Source organism: Notolabrus celidotus, chromosome 5, assembly GCF_009762535.1.
Source record: "Notolabrus celidotus isolate fNotCel1 chromosome 5, fNotCel1.pri, whole genome shotgun sequence".
Classification (NCBI taxonomy): Eukaryota; Metazoa; Chordata; class Actinopteri; order Labriformes; family Labridae; genus Notolabrus; species Notolabrus celidotus.
In genome coordinates this window covers 14,679,404-14,691,110 of record NC_048276.1, presented here as the reverse complement: position 1 = coordinate 14,691,110, position 11,707 = coordinate 14,679,404, and the positions used below count along the sequence as shown (strand labels likewise).

The 11,707-nt window shown below is 36.1% G+C and overlaps 1 protein-coding gene across 1 annotated transcript; it reads right to left on the bottom strand.

The window, feature by feature from the left end:
- Positions 1-1,287: 1,287 nt before the first annotated feature.
- On the bottom strand, positions 1,288-10,158 carry ppme1 (protein phosphatase methylesterase 1). Its single transcript, XM_034684440.1, has 14 exons — positions 9,869-10,158; positions 7,346-7,439; positions 7,011-7,103; positions 6,796-6,853; positions 5,624-5,675; positions 5,367-5,521; positions 5,139-5,229; positions 4,907-4,972; positions 4,684-4,810; positions 4,461-4,590; positions 4,219-4,263; positions 4,042-4,106; positions 3,784-3,851; positions 1,288-1,673 (listed from the first exon to the last, which is right to left on the bottom strand). The coding sequence occupies exons 1-14, from the start codon at positions 9,952-9,954 to the stop codon at positions 1,670-1,672; spliced, it is 1,134 nt and encodes a 377-aa protein (XP_034540331.1). The 5' UTR covers positions 9,955-10,158; the 3' UTR covers positions 1,288-1,669.
- Between the last annotated feature and the right edge of the window lie 1,549 nt (positions 10,159-11,707).

Genomic DNA, 11,707 nt, shown 5'->3' with positions numbered 1-11,707 from the left:
ATTTTTATTAACATTGACTTTTTTCTTCATAACAACAATTGTAGAAAATGTAAACTCATTCAGGATGTAGATACCTATAAATGCTAAGCCATGTAGTTTGCTATCATTTAGAAAGCAATGTTAGCACTTATTCAACTTGAATTGGTGCTGTCATGAACTTCAGTGTTGGATAAATGGAAAGGTTGACCTGTTGACAGATTAAGTTTAAGTATTACATTAGTTATAAGGTTGTACTCTTTTGAGGACCAATAATGTTTGGGTCAATATTATTGCAATCCATGTTGTCAAGGTGGTATTATATCTTCTACCGATAAACTTTACAGTTAAGGACAATAGCCTCACAAAACCAAACAAATCAGTGCTAAAAAGGTGGGTTCAATGAAATGATTCTTTGACCCTGAGTTTTCCTTCATTGACAGAACAGACAAATCTACATTATTGGTTTCAGCACCTCCTACACTTTTATTATTACATCTGTTAAATGTTCCAGTACCACAGCAGATGATAGCACTTTATGTAAATGGAAAAATGTTTGAGGTGAAGGCTGAAGTTTCTGACAGTTTTCTTTTCATTTGCATTCATTTCTCTTTTATTTTATTCATTTCATTTATTGAGTAAAAGTTATAAGATATTATTTTTGAGGCCTAAATACATGCATTCAAAACAGTTCTGCTCAGGGCCTCTAACAAGCCCCACTTGTTTACAATTTTATATCCCATAATGATTTCTGTGACTGTAATTCTTTGGAGAACAATCAGTGATAACACATTAATAATTCAGATATTTATGTTGCTTGTTATTGCAATATATGACTTAGGGTGCTGGTCCACAGAGAGACAATTAAACCCTGCATTTTGATCCCTGGAGTGCATAGGGCGCTTGAAGAAAACATCTGGTCAAACATTTTGGGAAACTTAGTTGTCCTGTTTGCTTTCACAAACCAAAGTTTAAAGGTATTATTTCCAATATCAGGGATGCTTTGAAGAAGAAATATCAAACGTGTTTACCATAATGTGATAAGGACGCAAGCAGCAGCTTATGTGACTTTTAATTCAACAAATTTAAGTGGGCAATCAAACCTGAGCAATACAAGAGATGACTTTTAAATCCATGTTTAATTGGCATCTTATTAAAACTAGTGCCACCACATTTTATTTGATTTAATTGTGCATCTGTCTCCACCTTTACTCACCTTTTACATTTTTCTGTCCTTGATATTTTCATATTAAAGTTCCACCTCTAAACTGATCATGATGTCCTTTAAGTACACAAAAATATACAAGCATGTGGGGCAATTTTTACAGCATCCATCTTTAATCGTTTGAATCCAAACAGACAAACACGTATTAACCATGATGCAATCAATCAAAATAACATCAAAATCAAAAGAGTGGAGCAGAAAAGTTTAGAAACTTAAAAAATATAAATTGTCAAGCAAAATCACGATCAAATCCCAGTGCTTCAAAATAAAACAAGGCAAAGCTATAAGGCAAAGTATCTACAAACAAATGAAACACAATAATAATAATAATAATAATAATTATAATAATGTTTTTTTCCAATTTCTTAACTTGGCGTTAAATTTGAATAGGATGTGGATGAGTCTTGAATCATCTCTTCTATGGCTGCTGGCTATAGTGAAGATAGTTAGTGGACTGAAGACTGGAAATTAGCTGTGAAAAGATGAAAACAGAATTACTGAACAGAATCTGACAGTGTGGATTCTGCATTAATATCTCCTTTTGGAATAATTTCATATTATGTGACATATTATGCTCTTTTTCATCAAAAAATACTGGTCTAAGAGGTCCCCAAAACATTTCTTTGAAGTTTATGCTCAAAAAACACTTTGAAATCAATATTTTGGTATGCCTGTAAAAACCGTCTTTTTCAGCCCTGCTCAGAACAGGCTGTTTTCTGTGTCTGTGCCTTTAAATGAGAATGAGCTCCCTGACCACGCCCCCTCAGGAAGTGGATGTGGCCTCGGCTGTCCAGCACGTTGATCTAATGTTTACATGTTGGCTGAATATACACGGCTGCTTACAGACCCACGTTACTTCAACCCTCTGAATCTGATCCAGAATCTGATCCTGACAGAGAGGCGCCTGCAGCAGGACCTTTCTGAACAATTGGTCACAGATTCTTGTTGTTTTATTTGTCAGTATGTCGACGTGTGTCTTGGTACACAGCTACGAATATGTAGCTATGTGGCTATGCTAACTAGCGTTAGCACTTTTCCATGAAAAATAAAATCCATCCACTAGATCTTCAAATCTGTAGACGTGGGGAGTAAAACCGACCTTTGTGTTTATTAAGACAGCCTACAACTAGCATGCCTCCCTCCTAAGCTCCATGTTAGCACACATGTGTGCAGGTAATGAAAAACGGAGGAGGGGTTGAGTTGTATTTTATACAGTCTATGGGTTGAACAAGCTCCGAGCTCTGACTTCCGTTACAGACCGGATGGCGTTATAACGTAAGAAAAACACTGAAAATTGAAACGGCTCGTTTCAGCACAAATTTACAGAAAGGTGGAGAAATCAGAACAGGGGCTGAATGGATTTTTTTTTCATTTCGGGGAGTTTGTAGACATGCCAGGGACACATATTTCAGGTAGAGAACCATTAAAAAGTCGATTTTGCATAATATGTCACCTTTAACTTAACTAACCGTAACTTTAACTTTAAACAAAAACTAGATACATACATTTACATTACTTTCCAATGCAATAGAACAATTTCAAACAGCCTTAACCTTGCAGCTTTTTGTTCTGTCCACCATTTAAAGCTCCCCTAAAGAGTTCTTTGTTGGTTAAGAAACAGACTTAAATTAAAGGTGACATCTCTATATAACCTGAAAAAGCTAAAGAGACCATTATCACCAAAATGTTGTATTTCTCTATTGTTACTTTTAATGTCTGAAATGGCAGCTGCAGGGTAGGTGTCAAACATAGTGATCACCTGGGTGCTGCAGAAACACATTTTGTTTACATATTGCAAAGATTCTTGCTAAATGAAAAAAAAATCGTTGTGAAAAGGAAACAGGATGAGATTTTTTTTGCTTTAAAGCATGCACTACTTAACCCTCCTGTTATGTTGCAGGTCAAACTGACCCTTTTTAAAGTCTATTATAGGCAATATATGGCTTCCAAACCTGCTAAATGCAGCATAAAAATCTGGGCAGCATGTGACAGAAGTGATGTTGTGTTAATTTATCAACATCAATTTAATAAAAAAATAATAATTCAAAATGTAAAACAAAATAAACAAAAATCTATGTAATGTAAAAGTATTGTATTTATATTTAGGGCTTTCCAATGTACATAAAAAAAAATTGACATCTATTTTAAGGAAAAATGAGTCACTGAACCATGATCTGTGAGAATTAAAGAACACCAATGAACTAAATCTTGATTTAAATGGTTAGTAATGGAGTTAAAAATTACATTAAAAAAAACTGTGTATTGAGATTTTTTGGGGTTCTGATACTTTTGGATAATTTAATATGCCCCAGGTCAAATTGACCCAGGAACATTATTGCTGTTCCAGAGAAACGAACATAACAGGAGGGTTAAACATGTACAGGACAAGATCAGCAGAGATAAGAGGGGTTGCCTCAAAGTTCCTCAAAGGAGCTTTAATACTTTTTTTTTAACCTAATTTAATTATTTTTATTCCACTACACTGTAGGTAAAAACTATGTAAAAAATATTACAAGACTACAGATGACTGATTTGACAAATATAGAATAGTGTATGCATTCTTAGGTGGACTCTTTACTTACCACAAGTATCCTTCTTTAAACTCAGTGAATTTGTGCCGAACCATAAATGTTGCTAGAGCGTCTGCTACCTAGCAACAGATGACACAGGACTCAGTTAGAAAAGAAAAAAGGATCAAGATCAAATAGACCCAGCTGAACAAACTCAAAAAAACATATAAACTTCATTGTTATATCAGAAAGCATCAAACAGTAACATGACATGCCACTGAACAGTACAAAGAGCACATTAGTTTCCTCCTTTAGGTAGACAGCTCTTACTTTTTCAGGTGCGTCCTCATGAACCGCATGACCACACTGAGGGAGGACCTGCATCTGAAACTTCCCTGTGGACAAATAGTGAGGTTCTGGCTGATTCTGCTTTCCCTACTTTATGTGAGGTTAGTCAGCATGGGGAAAATCAAAAGCATGCTGAAAATCTTAATTTGTGCTCCTTACCTTGCATCTGTCCAATAGTAAGGTCTTTGTCGAGCCTGTCCACTCCTGCACAAAGGATGAGATGAGGTGTGAAATTGTGCGGTGGATAGTAAAATAGCTTGGAATACATCTATTTGTATTCATCCACACCAGCAGGAACGGGCTTGAAATTTCATCATAAATTTCTATTCAGATCTTTTTTTCGTGTTTGGGGTAAGAAATAAAAATCTAAGCTCACTGTAAGAGATGGTGACAGATCTAACCTGCAAGTAGAAGCAGTTTTGGTGCAGGACAGGTGAGGAAGAGAGCAGACAGGCCTCTGAACCAGCCCTCCCAGTACTTTTCTGTCTTTGACAGCTCCACTCGCCAGGTGAAGACGCTTTCCTTTTTTATCTGTGTGGAACAAATGTACCTTTTTAGATACTTCTCAACCCTTCACAAACACAAACATGCATGCTACACTTGAAAGAGAAAGTAAGATATAACCTCTTGGTCATCCTCTTTCATCCTTTTCTTGTTTGATTCTTCTTCCCCTTCTTCTTCCTCGTCCTCTTCTATTATACCTTCACCTATGCTGTTAGACACACCTGGACTGCTGGTGGATTCTTCACATCTGTCAATGTCAGATCAGAGAATATAAGCAAAAAGACTACCAGACATAACTTACAGAACTCTGTTTTTCTGCTGATGAGAAACAGAGCTGACGTACTTTTTCACCTGGCCTCCCATCGATACACGTGCCGACTCCATGTTTCGAATCTGTCCACTCTTCACACTGAAAACAAAGAAAGGAAAGTTTAACCCACTTGTGTACAATCATTCCAAACTACAAGATTGTTGATTGTTTTTCTTTAGTCTATAGTAAACAAGACTACGTAGTTTAATCTAGCTGGAATCATACACTCGTGGTGTCACATTATCACCCAATCCTTCTTGTTTACCTCCACTCGATAGCGTTCTCCAGAGATTTGAACGTCTTTGGACGACTTCTGAGGAAATTCTGCATACTGTTCAAAGCATCCATCGCCGTACCTGAATAACAATGAACAAAATAAACTCAGCTCATCATTAACATGATATCTATCCTTTTAATATAACACATCTATGTGTCATAACCAAAACAAAAAAATCTCCATGTTTGTACTTCTCATGATAGCAGAGGCACTAACCTTCTACAACGTCAATGACACAGAGGCCCAGGAGGGATGGTATATGATTGGCAGCTGCAGTATGGACAGCAATAGCCCCGCCCATGCTGTGTCCAATAATCATGATTGGAGGTGGGTTCTCGCCATAGAGTGCCTCCACCACTTTGCCAATATCCCTTTTTCAAGAAAAGGAAAAAAATGTTAATGTTTAGAAAAAAGAGAGTATTTGGTTCTTCGAGAATCCAGCTTGAGTACTAAATGCACCCTCAGTAACTTACTTGGCCATTGTGTCTGCAGAGAGATCATCAGGGTTTTTCACTTTGGTGTCACCTGCAGGTCATGAGAGAAGAAAAAAAAATCATCATTAGTTCCATCCGAGCTCATGTATCTGCAGAGAATGACCATCCACATGTAGTGAGAGTTATTCCCTGAATATATAACGTGGTGAGAGTCTACCTCCAATCACAAGAGGTTAACCCTCCTGTTATGTTTGTTTCTCTGGAACAACAATAATGTTCCTGGGTCAATTTGACCCAGGGCATATTCAATTATCCAAAAGTGTCAGAACCCCAAAAAATCCCCAAACACATTTTTTTTAAACAAATTTTTAACTCCATTACTAACCATTTAAATCAAGATTTAGTCCATTGGTGTTCTTTAATTCTCACATATCATGGTCCAATGAGGATAACTCACTCGTTTTTTATTTAAATTAATGTTCAAACTTTTTCAATGTACATTGGAAATACCTAAATATAAATACAATAGTGTTACATGACATTGATTTTTGTTTATTTTATTTTACATTTTGAATTTCTTTTTTTTTTTATGAACTGATGTTAATACATTAACATGACACCTCTTCGGTCACATGCTTTCCAGATTTTTAAGCTGCATTTAGCTGGTTTGAAAGGCATATATTGCCTAAAATAGACTTTAAAAAGGGTCAGTTTGACCCGCAACATAACAGGAAGTTTAAAGAAGTGAGAGAAGCAGTTTCTTCACGTGTCAATGGAGCCGTTATTCAAACATGAAAATATGATGAAGTACTTTAGTTAAGTTATTTAGCTGTAAGTGGAAAATAATCAGAGACCGGTAGATTATTTAATATCCATCTTAACTGCAGTATTTAATCAGTTGTTTTGTGATTAAAATATATGATACACTACATTAATTTACAACACTACTATGATGCAAGGATCAGCTAATTCTAAAGTCAACATGTCATAAATATCCCCTTTTGAATAAACTGTTTAATTGAACAATTAAAATTAAAGTAGCGTTGAAACATAGGATGTCTTTATGTGCATATCTTTTTATATGAAGCATTCAAAAGGGACTGAAATGACTAACTGAACAAACTGATAAATCTCCATCAAGATCTCAATCATGGAAACTGTTACAATCTGTCTAATTGAAAATTTCCAGTCTTGGTATTAACTGTGTTCACCATGAGCACGTAGGTCCATAGCCACCACTCTGCAGTTGATCCTGCTGCATATGACCGCCTGTAAAAACACATAATGCAACTATAATATTTCAACAGTGTACAACACATATACGGAGATAAAAGCACAGCCTCACACATTTCCAATACAATGTTGGTGTGCATTTCCAGACATGATGCATAGGACACAGAGATGTTAAAATAGCTATAATACTTACAGTAAAGACTGCCCAGGAGAGTGCAGAGTGGCCTCCTCCATGGAGCAGTAGCAGCACAGGACCATGAGCACCACTGCCGTAAACTCTGAAAATGTTCAGTGTAGTCAAGGAAATGTGCCGGTCAACAGGAAAGTCAGAACTAACAACACTGCTCTAAACTGACTGTTTTTAAATGTCATATACTACAGTAGGTTACTGAACACACTGATAGAAAGAAGTAGCTTAATCTGATATGATTGAGTTTAAATGGAAGGTACTGGTTGACAACTGATACCAAGGTTCAACAATTCAGGCTGAATTTCCTCTTGACAAACAGAGTAAGTGGTCAAGGATATATCTTTGCCATTTTCACTCTCCACCTCAACATCCTCCATGGTTTCAAAGTACTGACTCCAGGGCAGGGGGGAGAAATCTCTCTTCCGTCCAGGTCTGTTTACAGAAAAAAAAATAAGACAGACAAATTAAACCAATCCCATATTTCGGCAGGATTTTCAAAACACATAAACAAGACATATCTTTGTAGAGTTTTACATGAAGAGGGTAAAATTGCTATCTGATACTTCACATGGTCAAAACTCAAAAGGAGGGGAGACATTTTCATAACGATTAAAGTGAACAGAATAAGAGATTGAAAAGAGAGATGAGACATCCTAGTCAATAATAGTGTTATTTTACTGAAGCATGTATTGATATTGACAGATACATAGATGTTCACCGTTACAAGTGAGAAAATGGGAATACTATTATATTTAGTCTTTGATAATCGTACTGTGGATTTTACCTTTGCATTGGACGATAAGGACAAGAGCAAACAACAGCAAAAAAATAAAATGTGACACTAAATTACACAAAACTTCAGGGCTGTCTTTAACGTTTCTGCTCTGTTGTTTCATTTCATCACTAATCATCCTCTTAACTTGAAACTTACAACAGCCAATCGTACACAAGCTTGAATTTCATAGAGCTATGACTGATGGCTTTGTAACCATACACTACTAGAGACTTACGACTTAGTGTGCTGTGTTGTTTGACGAATAATCCAGAGAGCTTTGTTGAAGTTCAGTTAAAGCCTTAAACATGCAACCCTGTCAGGGTGCATCACATAATAATTTTGCATCTCTACCAGTGGTGGACAGTAGCAGAGTAAATTTACTTGAGTACTGTACTTTACTTGAGTATTATTTTTGGGGGGAACTTATTACTTTTACTCCACTACATTCAAAAGACAATTATTGTACTTTTTACTCCACTACATTTCTATCGATGCTCTAGTTACTCACTACTTTTGCATTGAAGTCAGCTCATGAATTTCCTTCTCTTTTCTGAAATCTGATCCCTAAGACTGTAAAATTTGTTTGTGTAGTTCTGTTTGTCTCAGTGGTTTAGTCGTACCTGTATATCGTGCGTCTCCACGGTTGAACGTGGAGCAAACACAGAGCTAATTTCACTCAGATCAGACAGTTCATTTAGAGGTGGTAATGATTTCTATAATTCTCCACCTGAGCACCCATGGTCATATCTTCAGCCCGTGTTAGAGGTTTTTGAAATTAAGAATGATACGTATCCTTTGAAATATTCTCCCTGTTTCCCTCTCTGTCCAAACATACAAACATTCACTGTCCAACCTGAGAGAGCGTGTTAAGCTACGGAACAGTTGTTTCATTCCAGATGAACATTTCAAACTAAGTTGTCTGTGCTTGCAGAAATTGTCTGTTTTTATTCCATGGTATAGGTTTTAGAGATTTCAAGTAATGGTTTCTAAATCAACATAATGTAACTGAATGTACTTTTATGTATTCTTTACTGCACGCATGCTTTGTGAAAATACAACGTTTTGAGATATTTTAAAAAGTACTTTGAATACTTAAAGCTGCTGTGAGGAACTTTTGATTTACATCAATTTTGGCGCCCCATGGTGGACAAAGTGATACCTCTTATCTCTTGTTCTGTACATGCAAACGTAGTGTTTTCAAAAAAACCTCACCCTGCTGTCTTTTAACAGCCAGAATTATCACTCGATGTGATTATTTGCCATGAAAACAGCCGGAAAATTATGTTTTAAAAGCCAAATGTCAATCATGTGGTCTGACACCCACCCCCTCTGAGTGGTTTAAGGTATTAAAAATGACAACAGAGTAGGTACCAGTGTTGATGTTTATGGTTTTGTTTGCTTTTAAAAGGTCATAACGAGACATCAGTGTTGGTTTCAGTCTGTTTCTCAGCTGGTGAAAAACTCCTCATAGTGCCTTTAAGTATTTTTAAAAGCAAGTACTTCAGTACTTTAACTCAATTCGACTGAACCACTTTCACTTGTATTGGAGTAATATTTGACCTGGAGGATCTATCTTTTGACTTAAGTAATGAAGCTGTGTCCTTTGTCCACCACTGATCTCTACCAACAGCGCTAACATGTCAATAGAACTATTTTAACATGATGATGCAAACAAGATCTGAGTGAAGGTGTCCTGAACCCTGCAGCTGGTCCTGTTCAGGATACAATCTAACCTATTTTTGGAGACTGCACAGTAATAACATTGACAACAGACTGCTAACAATGCGAATAAATATTGCCAGGTTAATCTAATTTGATCAATAATATAATCATGAACTATGCTCAACAGCTTTAAAACTACTGTTAACATAAACATTATCATACTAAGTAAATAATACAACGTTATCGCTCAATGTTATCACTCTGGTGAGCACAGCTAGCATGACATGCTAACACAGTCAGGTGAGCTGCTCTTTAATGAGCTGTTGTGATCATGATTCCAGGTTAGTGTATCAGAGAGCTTCTGTTGTCACTGTAAGCATTGGGAAATGTATCTTTACAAACACACAGATGCTAGCTTACTCACCCCATTTTCATTTTGGAGCTGGACTGAAAGCCTCCAGCCATAGGAGGTCTGGATGATAAAAGGTTTAAATGCAGCTGCTTCTCCATGTTGTCAAATACGGGGTCGGTGTCTGTCAGGATCTCTCTAATGTCACCTTTCCTTTATTTCGCAGCATAAGATGTTATTGAATCCTGCAGCGTCGCTAGCCTGGCATTGGAGAAAGTCTAGCTGGAGCTAGCTCACTAGCGTTCTTCTTCTCCTGTTTCTTTATCTGCTGCTCTGCTGCTGGAGTCGTGATTATTTTGGATAGTTGTCTTCTTCGTGGATTTATTTAGGAGCGTGATTAATATATTCTGCGGTGTTTGCTGCCCTCTGCTGCAGAGTTTACAGCATGTTAAATATGTGTTACAGGCAGGACTTCTGAAGGAAGTCTCTCTACAGTCAAACTACCATCTACTAGTCAAAGACACTCTTTCTTTCTCGTTTTCAGACTTTCGGTGAACTAATATTGTCAATATTTCCAAGAAACGGAGCATATCATAGGCGTTTCTAGCCCATTTTTGGGGCTGCTGAAGCTCCTCTAAAATGAATCCCAGCACCCCTATAATTGGATTTTTTTTTTTTTTTTTTTACTGTATGTCCCTTTTAACAAGCTAGAAAGTTTCAAAACCATACAGTACTTGGTTGAAACGAAATATTTTAACAACAAAAATACAGTAGCTCCACCACGTTTAACATGTTGTGCATTGCATTTCAAATGAAAGTCCAAAAAATAAACTCCAATGTCAATTTTGGAATTTTTGGTACTCACTATAGGGGGCGGGTCTACTCCAGAAACATACATACTGTTTATGCATATGTTGAGGAGCTGCTGTATCAAAATGAGTCTTCTTTCCCCAGAAAAGGATACCATATGTTTATTTTATGATTCCACACCATTTATCGTTTGCTGTGGCTCAGCATATAAATAACCTTTATCAGATTTGAGGGTTTAGTCACAGACTTTCTCAAAAAGTGTTATACTTTTCTTTCACAAATGTGGGAATGAATTAGGTTAAAATGTACAAGACAATTGAATTTATCTTGCCCGACTCAGCATCCCTAAACATCTGATCCTAGAATCGCCCCTGGAAAAATATACAGGTGACAGCTCAGAACATTAAGAATCAAGTATATATATAATTATGTTCAGGAAATTAATATATATATATATATATATATATATATATTATATATATATAATATATATCTATACATAACAGCCTGAAAGTCTGAATATATTGAATGAAGCCTGAATATATTCCAAGTTTCATTCAATATATTCAGAATTCATTCATCATTCAATATATTCAGACTTTCATCCATATACTCAGACTTTCAGTCAATATATTCAGACTTTCATTCCCTATATACAGACTTTCATTCCATATATTCAGACTTTCATTCCATATATTCAGACTTTCATTCAATATTCAGACTTTCATTCCATATATTAGACTTTCATTCCCTATATTCAGACTTCATTCCCTATATTCAGACTTTCATTCAATATATTCAGACTTTTATTAAATATATTCAGACTTTCATTCCATATATTCAGACTTTCATTCCATATATTCAGACTTTCATTCAATATATTAAGACTTTCATTCCTATATTCAGACTTTCATTCAATATATTCAGACTTTCATTCCATATATTCAGACTTTCATTCCATATATTCAGACTTTCATTCCATTTTTTTTTTCCTGAATGGCTTGCCATATGAACGGCTTGTCATATGTGTGTGTGTGTGTGTGTGTGTGTGTGTGTGTGTGTGTGTGTGTGTGTGTGTGTGTGTGTATAAATATAATATATAGT